The sequence below is a fragment of the Gopherus evgoodei genome, unplaced genomic scaffold (assembly GCF_007399415.2).
Source record: "Gopherus evgoodei ecotype Sinaloan lineage unplaced genomic scaffold, rGopEvg1_v1.p scaffold_32_arrow_ctg1, whole genome shotgun sequence".
Classification (NCBI taxonomy): Eukaryota; Metazoa; Chordata; order Testudines; family Testudinidae; genus Gopherus; species Gopherus evgoodei.
Genome location: NW_022059994.1, coordinates 3,291,332 through 3,309,094, shown reverse-complemented (window position 1 = coordinate 3,309,094; position 17,763 = coordinate 3,291,332). Strand labels below are relative to the sequence as shown.

The window sequence follows — 17,763 nt, the reverse complement described above, 5'->3', positions numbered from 1 at the left end:
ATACAATGATATGTTTGATGTGAAGGAATAGTCTAATAGTAATACATGTAATGAATTTGGGAAATACAATATAATGTATATCTCATGGTTTGCCTCACTGGAAACTATACTTACGTTTCTAAATTCTTTTAAATAAAAATAGAGTGAATTACTTCAAAATGATATATTACTGCTTCCTTACCACACACCAGGTCATTGGGTTCTTGCAGTAAGATGGTTTGTATTTTGCTTCTGGATTATGGGCAATAAATGTGGCAATAAATAAGAGATTTGGAACACAACTATGGTAGTGGTGATATAATTTCCCGTGCTGCGGGTTTTCAGGGAGCTCAGTGCATGCTAAGGAAAGTGGAATGTGATTGTTAAAAATAAATTTATACTGTCAATTTACATTGTTCATGTAACATGGAAGAATACATTCTGTAAAGAGTTGATTGATTTCACAATATGCTTATATGTTGTGTGTTACTGTTACATTACAAACGAAAATATGTTAATCGCATACTGACTGTTGATGAATTAGTATAAATTTTTTGAAATAATCACATTACTAATACATTTTATGAATATATTTAAACTTACAGATAGCCTTGATGGAAAAAAAAGGAATTGTTAATATTTGACCCCTTGTGTGATGAGATCAGATATGAAAGAACATGCCTGAGGAATTGGAGGTGATTTATTAGATACTTACTTTCACAGTGGACACTAACTGTTCCATTGAAATTTTTTTAAAGGGAATGTTACAATAATGGGAATAATGTCTTCCTATTAGCTACAAATGAACATTGAAACAGCATATACTTGTACTGAATGTGCTTAATAATGGACTTTGAGTGAACTTGTGTGATGTGACTCTGGGGAACGACTTCACAGAATGTGGACACACACGAAACAGTAGCATGTTGCATGATTGAGAATGTGTTATTATCAACATGGGGCACAGCAACTCAGGTGACACACTGTGTAAGTGTGAGACAATAATATGAAAACAAGTGTGTCTATATGTGAGTAATAAGTCATTTCAATGACTAAGTAAAAAGCGAGAGAATGGATTTTTATCTATGTCCAGAAACCAGAGTGGGAAATAACGGAAAGCAAAGCTCATTTATACAGTCTGCTAATGTACTCTCTAACAATTTCAGAAACTTCATCAAACGATTAACTAGTAAATCCTCATCTGATTGGAACAGTAAAATTGTGGAGCATCCCAGACAAAGTGATGGTCACAACTGTGGACCACTCATCTTAAAGGTATTGAATACCAAATTGGCATTATTATAGGTTATGTATGTTTAATTATCCATGGTGAAAGTAAATGCCAGAGATTACCAGTGGGCACTGCACTGGTGTCCTTGCCATTGTAGATGGTGGTGGGCTTGTGACCACAAGAAGGGATGGATTGTCCAGTGGCAGGTGCAGTGCTGGGGGACCAGATTCTACCATCCAGCTCTTCCTGATAGCTGCTGTTGCAGTGGTCAGGAGCACCAGACCCTTGTAAATCACTGTAACCCAGAGCCCCTTTTGGTCCTCCACAGTAGGCAACCCTGCCAGGAGCATTTAACAGCATTGCCATACTGTATGGCAGGGCCGCAGATGCGGGGGGGAGGGGATAAAGGGGGCAGTGCTGTTAAAGCATAAAGTACTGCCACATCGGACGTGTAACGTCAGCCATGTATGGTCTGGAACCAGTGGCCAATTCTTACCGGTACACTGGACCAGCCCACTTTCACCAATGGTAAGTATGAGGTGTATTCTAAATATCAGTGTTGTTAGTTTGCAGAAACATATTTGCAGCACAAAGACATCAGTACGGTGGAAACAACACAGAAGGCTAATACTGCGTTTAGAAGACATATAGCAATTCTTCTAATGAAGGAGTCAGGTAATTACTTTCTACCATGTATTGTGGACTCATTAGGCACATGTGAGGATAACATGAAGAGTGGAATTCTGTCACATAACAGACAGTTATCTTAATAACCCTAACGTGGGATATCTCACAGGTTTGCTTCTGAAATGGTGACTATGAATCAATAATATCTTTAAGTACACAAAAATTTGAATGGGGTGAATGATTACTATTGATCGACCAGTTAAATGAAATTTGAATTTTTAGATACAGGTGTAGTAAAGTTAAAATTTGAAAAAAATATTCCAAAAAAAGGAAAAGATATGTGTGTTCAAACCATTGACTGGATTACAATATTGACAATTAATACATCAAGTTTAGCATTTTCAGTGTTGGTCGTAACATATTCATCATTTCGTAACGCTATATTTATTTTTAAGAAAGCGTGGAGGACTACTGCATATACTGCAACCTTATCGACTGTGAAAAAGAAAGTGAGGATTGCACGATGGTAAGAAACATAGAATTACATGGGAAATATATGCCATAAACTGCGTAAGTATCATGATTCTTGTAAAAATTCCACAACATTAAACATTTTCTTCATGCCGATAGTTATATATTAGGTAATGTTCACATGTGGAAGGAATAGGATGAGTCAATGCAAAGTATGTATAACATAACTTCTGTGATTTAATTTCTTAATTCTTATTTATCAAAGGTCCAGTATGATTCTTGCAAGAGGTGGGCACATATACCATGCATTCCAGAAGGAACCAATCAAGAAAACCTGACATATGAGAAGAAAGAGTACAACTGCAAGACATGTGCATAGTTCACTTCATTAACAAAAAGAAAAAAGGCAATAAAGAAAACCCATTGTTTAACTGCCTCTTGTTCAAAACATAATGCAACCCAAAGAAATATATTTCTATGTATACATCAGATTATAATAAATGTTCTTGATGTTAAATAAATTATTCTCTGTATTTCTGTCCATATATATAAATGCAAACTATAAAATTTTAAAAGTAATTTTAAAAAATGAAAGTGGTGTCATCATAGAAGTGCTCCATACCCCGAAACCTAACCTCCCTTTTCATGTATTCATACACAAGAAAGCGAAAGAACGTGCCTCGATCACCCAATAGGTCAATTTGGCAAATTAGACAGGAGGAAGCAGATCCTGAGTGTTTTCGATCACAAACTCCATCTCTCCCGATTTGCAACCATCCCCAGACCAGTGACAGGTGCATAGGCAGCCATGTCATTGGAACTAAACAAGGAGGAAGCCAGTGGAAACAATGAAAGGGGCCACTCTGGTTATCACCTTGTGGTCAGGGGTGTGCCCTGTACCCCCAAACCTTACTTCCCTTTACACGTATTCACACACAAAAAAGCGAAAGAGCGTGCCTCGATCATCCAATAGGTCAATTTGGCACATTAGACAGGAGGAAGCAGATCCTGAGTGTTTTCGACCACAAACTCCATCCCTCCTGATTTGCAACCATCCCCGGACCAGTGACAGGTGCATCGGCAGCCATGTCATTGGAACTAAGCAAGGAGGAAGCCAGTGGAAACAATGATAGGGGCCACTCTGGTTATCACCTTGTGGTCAGGGGTGTGCCCTGTACCCCCAAACCTTACTTCCCTTTACACGTATTCAGACATAGAAAAGCGGAAGAGCGTGCCTCGGTCATCCCATAGGTCAATTTGGCCCATTAGCTAGGAAGAAGCAGATCCTGAGTGTTTTCGAGCACAAACTCCATCCCTCCCGATTTGCAACCCCATGGACCAGTGGAGGAAGCAGATCCTGAGTGTTTTCGACCACAAACTCCATCCCTCCCGATTTGCAACCTCATGGACCAGGCGGCAGCAATTCCTGAGCAGGAGCACAGATGGTTTTCTTATGTGACAGAAACTGAAGCTAGTTGCAAAACGGGAGGGTTGCTCAAACTGACGTTACACTGGCAGCAGGAAGTGACTCGCAGCCGCTGCGGTGACTCTGGCTCCCAGGCTCCTGGCGAGATCCCCGAGCCCCGGCGGCTGGTGCTGCGAGCCCGGAGCCCTGGCTGCAGCCGGGAGAGGGGAATCTCCAGCAGGGCCCTTCCCGCTGCTCCCCAGGAGCCTCTCCCAGGGCAGAGCCCCCAGCCCGGCCCGGCCCCTGCCCCGGGGGGCCCCGCTCGGAGGGAAGGTGAGAGAGACCCGCCCCCCCGGCACCCCCGGGCTGTAGGGGCCGGAGGCTAAAGAGGTGCAGGGGGTGCGGGCAGGCGGAGGGAGCGGGGTGGGGGCAAGAGGCGGGTGCTGGGGCTGCGGGGGGCAGGCTGGGATGGGGGAAGTTGTGAGTGGGGGTCACTGCGAGGGAAGGGGGGATGTGGGGAAACTGGTGGGGGAGAGAGGCAAAAACCCAGCCCCACACCCCAATCCTGCTCCCAGTGTGTGCTATTGTCAGACACCCCCGTGCTGGCGGGGTCTGTGTCTCATGAGTTTGGGGGTCTGCCCAGGGCCCTGGTCTGATTTCTGGGCAGGATTCACATCTCAGCCCCACCAGCATCGCTGCTGCTTTGGGCAGGCAGGGAGTGTGGATGGGCCAATGGACTCCGCCTCTGCCTGCCTGTCCCTGGGGGCTGCTGCAGGAGTCCAGGGCAGCTCATTCTTCAGGTGATGCCACCAGAGGGCTCCTGCTGTTCCTCAGGGAGAGGAGTTTACAGGGCAGTGGGGGGAAATCCCCCAAAGTGGCCCCTTATAGTTCTGCTTTTTTCCTAGCATTTGGCTCAGAGATGCTGTTACTGGGAGGGTCTGAAGAGTCTGGGGAAAATCAGGGTGGGACATGGACTGAAGCCCCTTCTTTAACCTCCCTGTTAGTGCCTGTGTTTGTGCTGCAGCTTTAAGCAGTTTTTTGCCCTGGCCTCCATGTTCATGAAACGAGCACACAGTTTCAAGCAAAAAACATTTCCTGTAAGTTACCGTTGGTGCTAGGCAAATTTTGTGGTGCTAGGCAAATTTTGTGGTCAGCCATTTCCAGGAAACCCCCCCTCCCCCGAGGGTGATAACGAGGCACCTGCAAGTCTCCTAATTAGGAGAAACCTGGCCAAAAAATTGAACAAATCAATACCTTTATAAATTGCCCAGTGTGTATAGAGTGGACAGGGAGAAAACGAAAAAAGCTGGACCTTGTAACCGAGCCTGATCAAGTCTAGGTCTCCCTCGGCCGCGTGTTTTAAGGAGCCTACCCGATTACCAGTGATGATGAAACTTTCGTGGTTTGTGTGTGTGAGTATGCCTGGGTGCTGATTTTGCTACTTTTGTTAGCTAACTGAGTCTGTATCGTGTTGTAAGCCGGAGTCTCACGGGAAGCTTTAGTTGTCTTGTTGCATTTTGCTTTTATTTAGACGAGTAATTGCATTTATGCTTAATAATAGCAACAACAGTACCCTTATTAACCCTTGGAAGGACGTGAATAACTCCTGGGACCTAGAGAGGTACCAGAGTCAGCTTCTGTTTGTAATTGCAGTATTTTTATTATTTGTTCTGGTATTATATTGTAAGTCCAAGTTGTAACTAGTATTGAGTTGTTCCTTATCCTCAGCTGTGACCCATTCAATAAACCCTCAATTTTTAACCCCACGACGGATTGTTTGCGTTATCCCCATTGCTACCTTCAGGGCACTTGTCACCCCTCCCAAGGGCATCCAGTGATCGAACCTCCGCCCTATCCCAACGCTCATTACCCGGTAGATAACGGGCACCTTGTGACCATATCAGTGGAGCGAGGGGCGAGAGTAATCAGTAATCAACACTCCCCTCTCACTCCAACAGGCTGAGGAATCGCGTCCACCTTTCTCCCCAGATGGGCCCATCTTCCAGGACGCAGGGAAGGGAAATGTCTGTGATGGAGCCAGCTTGGGTAGGGGATTTTCAGGGAGCTCCTGGAGGGAGGGAGTGGGGGAGGAGACAGGGTGTGAGAAACCTGCTGATTTTCTGAGTGGGCTCAGTGGTAATGGGGTATGGGAGGCGGGACATTCCCCCATTTCTCAAACAGGATACAACCCCCTTGGCAGGGCTGGGAACGTTTTCAAGGCTCCCAGTGCTGAAGTTAGATCACACTAGCCTGAGACTGCTGTGAAATACGCAGGGAAGCTGTTGGGATTCCTATCCCTGTCCCTGGCTCAGAGCTCTGCTTCCCGTATCAGCCTGGGTCTGGCAGGTGTGTGGGAAATGAGCAGACCCTGCCCTGCTCCATGTGCTGGGGGAACAAGAAGCTCTCACCTTCTCCCACCCCCTGAAGTGTCCTGGCTGCTCTGAGCAGGGTGGGGGTGGGATTCTGCTACTCTGGTGATCCCAAAGCTTCTATTTCTTTATCCTTCATCCAGCGTGACTAGTGGGATTGTGGCTGGGACAGCTGGTAATGACTGGGGCCTTTTGTTGTTTCAGATGCCAGTGAGCTTCGAGGAGGTGGCTGTGTATTTCACCCAGGCGCAGGGGGCTCTTCTGGACCCCACTCAGAGAGCCCTCTACAGGGACGTCATGGTGGAGAACTATGAGACGGTGACCTCGCTGGGTAAGGGATTCTTGTCCCCTCAGATACTAGAAGCCGTGGGGTCTGTGTGTCTGAATCTGGACATGTTCTTCCCTGGTTAGTTAGATCAGAGGCGAGTGGGTTCCATAATGCACAGCTGCCATGTGAGAGAGACTTGCATCTCTGTACCCTCTCCAATGGGTCATGGGTGTCAATACCCAACGGACAAGTTAAACCATCCGCACCCCTCCAGCTTTCAAAGTGGCATAAATCCGTCATTGTCCTGTCTGTGTTGTTTCTTGGTTGCACGCACAATCCCTGTTCACCTCCCTCCTTGGGACTAGCTCCAGCCCTGGGGAGCGCTCTGGGCTCTGTAGGTGTAGAAAGAGGCAAGGGTTTAAGTCCAGACCCGTGTGTGAGTCAGCGAGGCCTCCAGAGAGAACAGATCCTGGGAACGCCTAGTGAGGGTGTAGTAATAATTCAACTCGCCTCCCCAGACATTTTCCTCTGTACAAGGGGGCTCAGTGACCATTTTCCCATCCTCTTGGATTCCACGTTCCTCCAGCAGAGCACAGAAACAGGTTCTGCTCACGGAATGTCCTTTCTGACAAATATTCCACCAGTGCTCCATGCGCCCTGATCTGGTCTGATTTCACCCTCTGCACAGGATTTCCCATTCCCAAACCTGAGCTGATTGTCCAGCTGGAACGAGGGGAAGAGCCATGGGTGCCCGATCTCCGGACCTGCAAGGAAAGAAGTCTTCCGAGATGCACCCACACAGGTGAGGACTGACACAGAAACCATCTAGGGAGTGAAGGAAAAAGCGGAGAATCCCCAAATATGGTGTGAGTAAGCACCCTCAGTTCTTCCTCATCTCAGCCAGTACAGGCCTGCAGTAATCAATATAGCTCATGCCATTCCACCCAGCCTCTTATCTGCAGGAGTTTACTTCCCAGCTTTCCTTCCCTGTGAGTGTTTGGGTGGGATGTGGAGGAGGAGTCCAATTGCTCAGTCTTTGTGCTGGGTTTTCCCTCTGTGCTATTCCTCTTTCTCCCCAGCACAATGACTCCTGTCTGGATTGTGTCTCTCCCAGCAGGTTCTGAGCGAGGGAGAGAGAATGAGGAGGGGAATCATCATGGGGAAGTTCCCGGGGAAGTGGAACCGCAGGGGACCTTTGTGGAAAGAGCTGAAGGGGTTTTTTCCCAGTGCTTCGAACTTGAAGAATCCTGGGGAAATTGGCACAGGCCAGAGAGGCTTTTGGGAAACCAGCCAGGGAAGAAAGTGGATGAATCTATTTATGGTAGGGGAGGAGAGGAGGATCCCAGAAGACAGCAGACAAATCCCAAGGAAGAGATACCCTGGCACTACCTTCAGTGTGGGAAAGGATTCATTGTGAGATCACAACTTGTGACACATCAGATAAACCATACTGGAGAGAAACCCCTTCAATGCTTGGACCATGGAGAAAGCTTCAATAAGGTCTCAGATTTTAATAACCACAGGAGAAGCCACAGTGGAGAAAAACTCTCTCAATCCCTCGAGTGCGGGAAAAGTTTCATTTCGAAGACACGAATAATTTTACATCAGTTAAGCCATACAGGGGAGAGATCCCACAAGTGCTTGGAGTGTGGGAAAAGTTTCATACAGAGGTCACACCTTGTTAGACATCAGGCAATCCACACAGGAGAGAAATCCCACAAGTGCTTGGACTGTGGGAAAAGTTTCACAGAGAAGTCAACCCTTGTTAAACATCAGGTAATCCACACAGGAGTGAGAGCCCATAAGTGCTTGGACTGTGGGAAAAGTTTCTTTACAAAGTCAGCCCTTGTTAAACATCAGGCCATCCACATAGGAGAGAAACCCCACAAGTGCTTGGACTGTGGGAAAAGTTTCACAGATAGGACAAACCTTGTTAATCATCAGGCAATCCACACAGGACTGAGAGCCCACAAATGCTTGGACTGTGGGAAAAGTTACTTTAGAAAGTCAGCCCTTGTTAAACATCAGGCAATCCACATAGGAGAGAAACCCCACAAGTGCTTGGACTGTGGGAAAAGTTTCACAGATAAGTCAAGCCTTGTTAGACATCGGGCACTGCACACAGGAGAGAGACCCCACAAGTGCTTGGAGTGTGGGAAAAGTTTCATACAGAGATCACACCTAGTGTATCATCAGGCATTACACACAGGAAAGAGACCCCACAAGTGCTTGGACTGTGGGAAAAGTTTCACAGATAAGTCAACCCTTGTTAAACATCAGGCAATCCACACAGGAGAGAAACCCCACAAGTGCTTGGACTGTGGGAAAAGTTTCACAGATAGGTCAAACCTTGTTAGACATCAGGCAATCCACACAGGAGCGAGACCCCACAAGTGCTTGGACTGTGGGAAAAGTTTCGTACAGAGGTCACACTTAGTCCGTCATCAGGCATTACACACAGGAAAGAGACCCCACAAGTGCTTGGACAGTGGGAAAAGTTTCACAGTTAAGTCAAACCTTGTTAAACATCAGGCAATCCACACAGGAGAGAGACCCCACAAGTGCTTGGACTGTGGAAAAATATTCACGGATAAGTCAAACCTTGTTAGACATCAGGCAATCCACACAGGAGAGAGACCCCACAAGTGCTTGGACTGTGGGAAAAGTTTCATACAGAGGTCACAGTTAGTCCGTCATCAGGCAACCCACACAGGAAAGAGACCCCACAAGTGCTTGGACTGTGGGAAATGTTTCACAGAGAGGTCAAACCTTGTTAAACATCAGGCAATCCATACAGGAGAGAGACCCCACAAGTGCTTGGACTGTGGGAAAAGTTTCATACAGAGGTCACAGTTAGTCCGTCATCAGGCATTACACACTAGAGAAGGACCCCACAAGTGCTTGGAGTGTGGGAAAACTTTCATAAGAAGGTCATACCTTGTTATACATCAGGCAACCCACACAGGAAAGAGACCCCACAAGTGCTTGGAATGTGGGAAATGTTTCATACAGAGGTCACAGTTAGTCCGTCATCAGGCAACCCACACAGGAAAGAGACCCCACAAGTGCTTGGACTGTGGGAAATGTTTCACAGAGAGGTCAAACCTTGTTAGACATCAGGCAATCCACACAGGAGAGAGACCCCACAAATGCTTGGACTGTGGGAAAGGTTACATACAACGGTCATACCTTGTTATACATCAGGCAATCCATACAGGAGAGAGACCCCACAAGTGCTTGGAATGTGGGAAATGTTTCGTAAGAAGGTCACACCTTGTTCAACATCAGGCAATCCATACAGGAGAGAGACCCCACAAGTGCTTGGACTGTGGGAAATGTTTCACAGAGAGGTCAAACCTTGTTAAACATCAGGCAATCCATACAAGAGATAGACCCCACAAGTGCTTGGAATGTGGGAAAGGTTCATAAGAAGGTCAAACCTTGCATCAGGCAATCCACACAGGAGAGAGACCCCACAAATGCTTGGACTGTGGGAAAGGTTACATACAACAGTCAGACCTTGTGAAACATCAGGCTTTACGCACAGGTGAAACACCTTCCAAGTGCTTGGACTGTGCAAAAAGTTTCATACAGAGATCACACCTTGTTCAATATCAGGCAATGCACACAGGAGAGACTCCAGAGGTGCTTGGTCTGCGGGATAAGTTTCGTACAAAGGTCTGACCTCATTAAACATGGAAGAATCCATACAGGATCTAATCTTCTGTAATACATGGCAAGAAAGGGTTAAGCAACTTGCATGTAATTGACTCAGATTCAACTTTTAGAGAGAGTTTGTCCACTTTAGATAAGCTAGAGTTTGACATGTAAATGTGTATTTTTAAAGACTTGGAAGAAGAGGGGAAGTTATGTCTGAGTAACCTAATTGCCTTTTAATTTTAAAAAGCACTGGCTGTCAGCCTCAGGTGGTTGGGTCTCATGAAGAAAGAACAGGCCCATCTGGGAGGTGGGGATAAATGCTCAGGTTCTCAAACCCAGGTGGAGCAGCAGCATAGAAGTACAGGTGTCAAATGGGTGATAATTCTGTTGTGAACAGCCATATCGAGGGGTATCGCTTTTCATGTGGCCGTCCTCACTTCTGTGCTGCTATTGGAGGGCTTCAGAGCTGGGCGCATCGACAGCAACTGTTTGCTTCGCATCTTCCGTGGTTTGGTAAAATTTAGGATTTAAAATGCATGTTTTAATTTTATAGTTTTAACCCATTCTGACCTTTTACATCTTTCTCCTTTGTAATCCCTGAAACCCCCCTTGCTCCCATTACTAAAGTGATTTTAGTGTTTTGTCTGGACCTGTGTGTTTTCATTGAAACGTTTGGGGAATTTGACTAGAAAGAACAAGGCTGTGGCCTAATCCGGCCCCTCTGTGTGGGTGACCCACTGATGACTGAGTTTGTCCAACGCAGTGACCAGACTGAGCTGTCCAAGATGCACATTCCCGGCGTGCAAGGCTGGGAGTTGAAAACTGGCTGATGTCGCTGTGTTGTTTGTTAAGTTCCTGAGTATCTGGCTAGTCGCACTCAGTTCAGTGCAGCCAGGAGTGACTTTGAAGGCTGGTGGCTGTGTGTGAGCAGAGCGTGGAGGGGTTTGTTGTTCACACAGGGAAGCAGCAGGGTGGATTTGATTTAAATCACTAGTCAAGAAGACTCGATTTAATCATGAGTTTCTGCATAAAAATGTATTCTTGTTGGTTGTTATAACCTCAGTACATATTCTTCACAATGCAGAGATAGATGTAGGATACATTTTTGGAAGGTACGCACTATACATTTTTAAACGGTGATTTATTTTGAAAACTTTTCAGATGAGTTTTCCAGCTATATCAGACAATGAATGTTTGGTTATTTCATTTCATTTAATTTCATTTGGTTGTTTCATTGTTTGGTTATTTCATTCCTGCCATGTTGTATTAGGAGGAGAACATCACCAGACAGATATTTAAATTGTTTTATTTAACTAAAATAACAATGTTAAGTATTCTGGATTTTTTTCTTCAACAGCAAACATATAATATTTTAACAGAAAAGCAGATGTCCCTTGCTTCTCACATGTCTCTCCAGACTTCTTCTCCCTGTCCAGATCTATCACACCTCCAGAAGTCTTCTATTCATCCAACTTTTTGAAACTTTGCACTTTTTGAGAGAGGTAAGGGATTGACCCTGTGTACCTGTTAGGCCTGAAGAAAGATATAGCGGACAAAACCAGGTATGCCAACCTGACCAGAGTCAGGCTAACAGAGGTTTCTGGGAAATCCTTGAGTGGAAAAATTCTGAGAAGCAGCATATCTCACAAAGCGTTGGGAAAAAGTGAGATAAGGGAGAGGCTGCATTCCTGGCATAGTACCAGCTGTGCTGTGTTAGGAACAGTTCGTTTGAAGAACTAATAAGAAACCCCAGCCTCCCAGCCTCCTTACTTTCACTCCCTGGTTGTTCTCTGTCTGCCCTTAACTCCCCTACATTCCTAACTTTTAGTGCTTGTTAAGATATTATTAATCACCTGATGCTGTAAAACATACGGAAATAGGCATGCATGTATACTAAAGGTGTCTAGTTTGTAGTTGTTAGAAGAAGGGGGTGGGTTGCTCAGGTGAATAATCTAGGACATGACGGAACTGTCTATTTAGGCTCATACTAAGATGTAAAGAGGAAGCTGGTTCTCTCTGGAGACGAGCTGCTCTCTCTTGTTGTGTGCACTCTTCAATGAAGAGCTTTTGATCGGACCTTGCTGGTGTTGCCTGTCTCTCTCGCAGTCAGACAACAAACCTCACCATCTGGGTTCAAGCCTCCAACAGTGCTCAAATTTGCAAAGGGACAATAGAGGTGATGTCTTTTATTTCTCCCCTCTGTATATTAATTTATTTTAAAACATTTTTGCTGTTAACAGGCATGTTACCTCTGAAGAGACAAAGCCACAGTTTGAGAACTGGAAAGCTAAGCATCTCTGATGGTATCTTCTAGATTGAGCACTGAGTCCCATTGGGTAGCTAGAAAGATTAACCTAAGCAGTCTTTACAGAAGCCTGTGGATCTCCATAAGACTGGGTCGTTAATGTATGAACTGTTGGTACTCATTGACAAATCTTTTCTTAAACAAGACGTGTGTATTGTCTCATACTATAGAATTAGAATTTACAGTCCCTATTCCATGATAAGATATCTTTAAGATACATTATAGCTCAGTTACAACTATCTTTAGATAAAATGGTTTTTGAGGAAAAAAAATCCAATTTAAATAACAGAAATCTAATTTTCTTGATTTTTTTTTTGATGTCATTGATTTTTATTCACCCTGGGAAGCAGTGTAAAACATGCCCTGGGATGGAGAATTAAGCAGTTCAACAGTCCAGATTGTACCGTGGGGTATGTCTCACACTCGCTATCTCCTGGGAACCACATGGCACCGCTGGGCTTTCATCATCCTGATCCTGAAAGGGAAGCTGAGCAGGGCAAAGCAGAGAAGAGGAACCAGCTGACATCCTCAACTGCTTCGGCTAAATGCTGAAATGCCCCTGAGATGTGAGACTTGAGGTTCTGCTGCCAGCCTTCCCCCCACGCATCTGTTTCCTCCCCAATGGTCAGGGTTGAAAGTCACTTAAAGGACTTAGCGATATGCCAGAGTCCTGAGCAGGGGGAGGGGCCTGAACTGTATTTGGTGGCGTCTTTAAATCCCTGGGCCCTTTACATTGAGATTTAAAGGGCCCGGGACTCTGGCTGTGGTAGCCAGAAAAACAACTGAGGAAAGTTGGCAGTTTTTCAAAGGGACGCTATTAAGGGCCCAGAAGCAAGTTATTCCGATGGTTAGGAAAGATAGAAAATGTGGCAAAAGACCACCTTGGCTTACCCTTGAGATCTTGCGTGACCTACAAAATAAAAAGGCGGCATATAAAAAATGGAAACTAGGTCAGATCACGAAGGATGAATATAGGCAAATAACACAGGAATGCAGAGGCAAGATTAGAAAAGCAAAGGCACAAAATGAACTCAAACTAGCTATGGGAATAAAGGGAAACAAGAAGACTTTTTATCAATACATTAGAAGCAAGAGGAAGACTAAGGACAGGGTAGGCCCACTGCTCAATGAGGAGGGGGTAACAGTAACGGGAGACTTGGAAATGGCAGAGATGCTTAATGACTTCTTTGTTTCGGTCTTCACTGAGAAGTCTGAAGGAATGTCTAGTATAGTGAATGCTTACGGGAAGAGGGTAGGTTTAGAAGAGAAAATAAGGAAAGAGCAAGTAAAAAAGCACTTAGAAAAGTTAGATGCCTGCAAGTCACCAGGGCCTGATGAAATGCATCCTAGAATACTCAAGGAGTTAATAGAGGAGGTATCTGAGCCTCTAGCTATTATCTTTGGGAAATCATGGGAGACGGGGGAGATTCCAGAAGACTGGAAGGGGGCAAATATAGTGCCCATCTATAAAAAGGGAAATAAAAACAACCCAGGAAACTACAGACCAGTTAGTTTAACTTCTGTGCCAGGGAAGATAATGGAGCAGGTAATCAAAGAAATCATCTGCAAACACTTGGAAGGTGGTAAGGTGATAGGGAATAGCCAGCATGGATTTGTAAAGAACAAATCGTGTCAAACTAATCTGATAACGTTCTTTGATAGGATAACGAGCCTTGTGGATAAGGGAGAAGCGGTGGATGTGATATACCTAGACTTTAGTAAGGCATTTGATACAGTTTCGCATGATATTCTTATAGATAAGCTAGGAAAGTACAATTTAGATGGGGCTACTATAAGGTGGGTGCATAACTGGCTGGATAACCGTACTCAGAGAGTAGTTGTTAATGGCTCCCAATCCTGCTGGAAAGGTATAACAAGTGGGGTTCCGCAGGGGTCTGTTTTGGGACCGGTTCTGTTCAATATCTTCATCAACGATTTAGATGTTGGCATAGAAAGTACGCTTATTAAGTTTGCGGATGATACCAAACTGGGAGGGATTGCAACTGCTCTGGAGGACAGGGTCAAAATTCAAAATGATCTGGACAAATTGGAGAAATGGTCTGAGGTAAACAGGATGAAGTTCAATAAAGATAAATGCAAAGTGCTCCACTTAGGAAGGAACAATCAGTTTCACACATACAGAATGGGAAGAGACTGTCTAGGAAGGAGTATGGCAGAAAGAGATCTAGGGGTCATAGTGGACCACAAGCTTAATATGAGTGAACAGTGTGATACTGTTGCAAAAAAAGCAAACGTGATTCTGGGATGCATTAACAGGTGTGTTGTAAACAAGACACGAGAAGTCATTCTTCCGCTTTACTCTGCGCTGGTTAGGCCTCAACTGGAGTATTGTGTCCAGTTCTGGGCACCGCATTTCAAGAAAGATGTGGAGAAATTGGAGAGGGTCCAGAGAAGAGCAACAAGAATGATTAAAGGTCTTGAGAACATGACCTATGAAGGAAGGCTGAAGGAATTGGGTTTATTTAGTTTGGAAAAGAGAAGACTGAGAGGGGACCTGATATCAGTTTTCAGGTATCCAAAAAGGGTGTCATCAGGAGGAGGGAGAAAACTTGTTCACCTTAGCCTCCAATGATAGAACAAGAAGCAATGGGCTTAAACTGCAGCAAGGGAGATTTAGGTTGGACATTAGGAAAAAGTTCCTAACTGTCAGGGTAGTTAAACACTGGAATAGATTGCCTAGGGAAGTTGTGGAATCTCCATCGCTGGAGATATTTAAGAGTAGGTTAGATAAATGTCTATTAGGGATGGTCTAGACAGTATTTGGTCCTGCCATGAGGGCAGGTGATTGGACTCGATGACCTCTCGAGGTCCCTTCCAGTCCTTGAGTCTATGAGTCTATGAGTCTATGAGCAGTGGCTGGGAGCCCCAGGGTCTTTAAATCATGGCAGGAGCTGCGGCAGCGGCCGGAAGCCCCGGGGCTCGGGCAGTGATGTAAACGGCCCAGGGCTCTGCTGCAGTAATGGCAGCCAGAGCTCCTGGCCCATTAAATCGCTGCCAGAGCCCTGCAGCCGGAGCCCGAGGGTAGCAGCAGCAGCAGCAGCCGGAAGCCCCAGGATGTGGGTGGCGGTTTAAAGGGTCCAGGGCTCCATAAAACAGGAGGCTGAACCTAAAGCTGGGGAACCTGGAGTATGAAAGGGGGTTCTGCAGTGAATAACAAAACAGGAGAGGAAAAGTGGGTACCTGAAAAACCTTAAAGAGAAGAGATCATTAACCTGTGTCAGTCTATGGCCCCCCGGGGAATAGAAAATACTCTCTTTTAAGGTAAAAACACTTTGAAATATGGCCTAAAGTGCGAGAGGATGTAGAAAATTTGGTTAAAAACTGTGTAAGGTGTGCAGCAGATGGGAAAAGACCACCGAATTTGGGACCCTTGTGGCACCAAAGACTTGTAGGGCTATGGACTAGAATATAGGTTGATAATATTAAGAGCCAAAGAGGGAATCAGTATTTATTAGTGATAATAGATTCTTTTTGTGGTTGGGTGGAGGCAATTTCCACCAGGAATCATTCTGCAGAGACCACCGCCAAGAAGTTGTGGAAAGTCCTGTTTAGTAGATATGGGACTCCAAAAGTAATTGGTTCAGATGATGGAGCACATTTCATAGGAAAAGTAATTATAAGAATATTAAAAGGTTTAGAAGTAAAGCAACAACTACCTATCCCCCGCCATCCTCAATCGTCCAGGACAGTAGAAAGGATGGATCAGACTATCAAGCAAGCCCTTCGCAAAGTGGTGCAAGTCACTGGCAAAGGTTGGGACAATAAATTACCAGTGGTGTTGGCAGCCATCCAGAGCAATGATGGATTGGATAGTGACTACCAGCCAGATCACATTCTCTTTGGAAGGTCTATGATATTGTAGAACCCTTTAATGTGGAACTCTTTATTATATGGAGGAGGAGGAGGAGGAGTCTCTTGTTGTCCTGAGCCTTCATCCGCATCCCCAAGGAGACAGTCTTGGGCAGGAAGCCAGATTCCAAGGGGTGCCATTTCCTCCAGTTCTTACACAGTTTTAAAGCCGTCCTGCTGGGAGTCCCTCCCTGCCGGGGGCAGGGGGGGCCTAAAGACCAGCCAGAGCCAGGAGTAAAAGTTTGTAGCATGTGAGTGGGCAGGGCTGGGGGAGTCGGGCCCAACAGTGGGGGTGAGCAACGCTGGGAACAGGCTCTGGAGGCTGGGCAGTGGGGGTTGGAGCCGAGCTTGGTAGAGCCGGGCATGGGACTTTGTGAAGTGAAGGAGGAGGAACCGGGCTAGGGATGGCTGGGGCGAGCTGGGATGGGATGGGAAGAGCCAGGGGCGGTGTCTTTGTCTGACTCGGTGAGCTAACAGTCATTGGCGCTGTTTCCATGGGTGCTCTGGGGCCAGAGCTCCCACTGAGAAATATTGGAGGGTGCTGTGAACCCACCGGCAGCTCCACCTCCTCCCCTGAGCCCGCAGCGTCTCTGCTTCCTGTCTCAGCGCTTGCCGCTGCAAAACAGTTGTTTCATGGTGTAAAAGCTTCGGGAGGGAGTGGGGAGGAGTGGGAATGTGACGTGCTCAGGGGAGGAGGCGGGGAAGAGTTTGGGCCAGGACAGGGATTTGGGGATGGGATTGCAATAGGTCAGTGGTCCCCAACGCGGTGTCCGTGGGCAGCATGATGCCCGCTGGGGTATTTCTTTGTGCCCGTCTAGTGCCCAGTAGGAGAGAGAAGCCATGGCCCCATATCTGCCAGGCACAGAGAAGTCTGTGCTTTCAGGCTGCGTGCGCAGGTGTTCTCTGTCCCCGGCAGGTGCGGGGCTGCGGCTTCTCTTTGGCTTCTCCGGTGCTTCAGGCTGTGGGCGCCGGTGTTTTCTGTCCACGGCAGGCACCCTGTCGAGGACAGAGAACTCCGGGCTGCAGGCTGTGGGCGCTGGTGTTCTTAGTCCCTGGCACGTGCAGGGCCGCGGCTTAAACCGGAGAGAAACCGTGTCACTGTGCTTGCCGAGCACAGAGAACTCCGGGGCTGCAGGTTTCATTCTATGTTAAAGTAAGAATAATAAATATATTTGGACCAGCAGTTCAACAGTGTTTTACTTTTTTTAAAAAATAAATAAGATGAAAACTGTTTATGATATTGATTTTTGTAAAAACTCCTTATTTTTTCTTAGAGGTAGATAAAAAAGAGCAAATTCACATGGTGAGGTGAAAGAATAATTGCCGAATAATTTAATTAATACCTTTTACAGGTAAAATTACCCTTATTATCTTATGGATTTATATATTATATAATATTAAATAAGATGTTTTTGTATTATTTAATGTTCAAATACAAAATAAGGCTTGAAAAATTGTTGGCGCCTGCCCCACTCTTCTGAAAACATGATTGTGCTACTGGCCACCAAAAGGTTGGGAACCACTGGAATGGGGCAGGAAGGGGGTAGAGTTATGGTGGGGACTTTGGGGAAGGGGTTG

At 45.8% G+C, this 17,763-nt stretch overlaps 1 protein-coding gene and 1 pseudogene across 5 annotated transcripts in view; both read left to right on the top strand.

Annotated features, from left to right (window-relative positions):
* The window catches only part of LOC115640751 (zinc finger protein 436-like), a 452,700-nt gene that overhangs the window by 403,439 nt on the left and 31,498 nt on the right, over positions 1 to 17,763 (top strand). The window contains exons 1-2 of one of the 5 annotated variants that reach the window (XM_030543721.1): positions 4,849 to 5,125; positions 5,672 to 5,755. The exons of the other annotated variants lie outside the window; for them this stretch is intronic. Of the exons in view, the coding sequence (XP_030399581.1) occupies positions 5,703 to 5,755 (53 nt within the window). The 5' untranslated portion in view covers positions 4,849 to 5,125; positions 5,672 to 5,702. Of the gene's footprint in view, positions 1 to 4,848; positions 5,126 to 5,671; positions 5,756 to 17,763 lie in introns of those variants that run through there. 5 annotated transcript variants of the gene reach the window in all.
* On the top strand, positions 6,287 to 11,039 carry LOC115640673 (annotated as a pseudogene).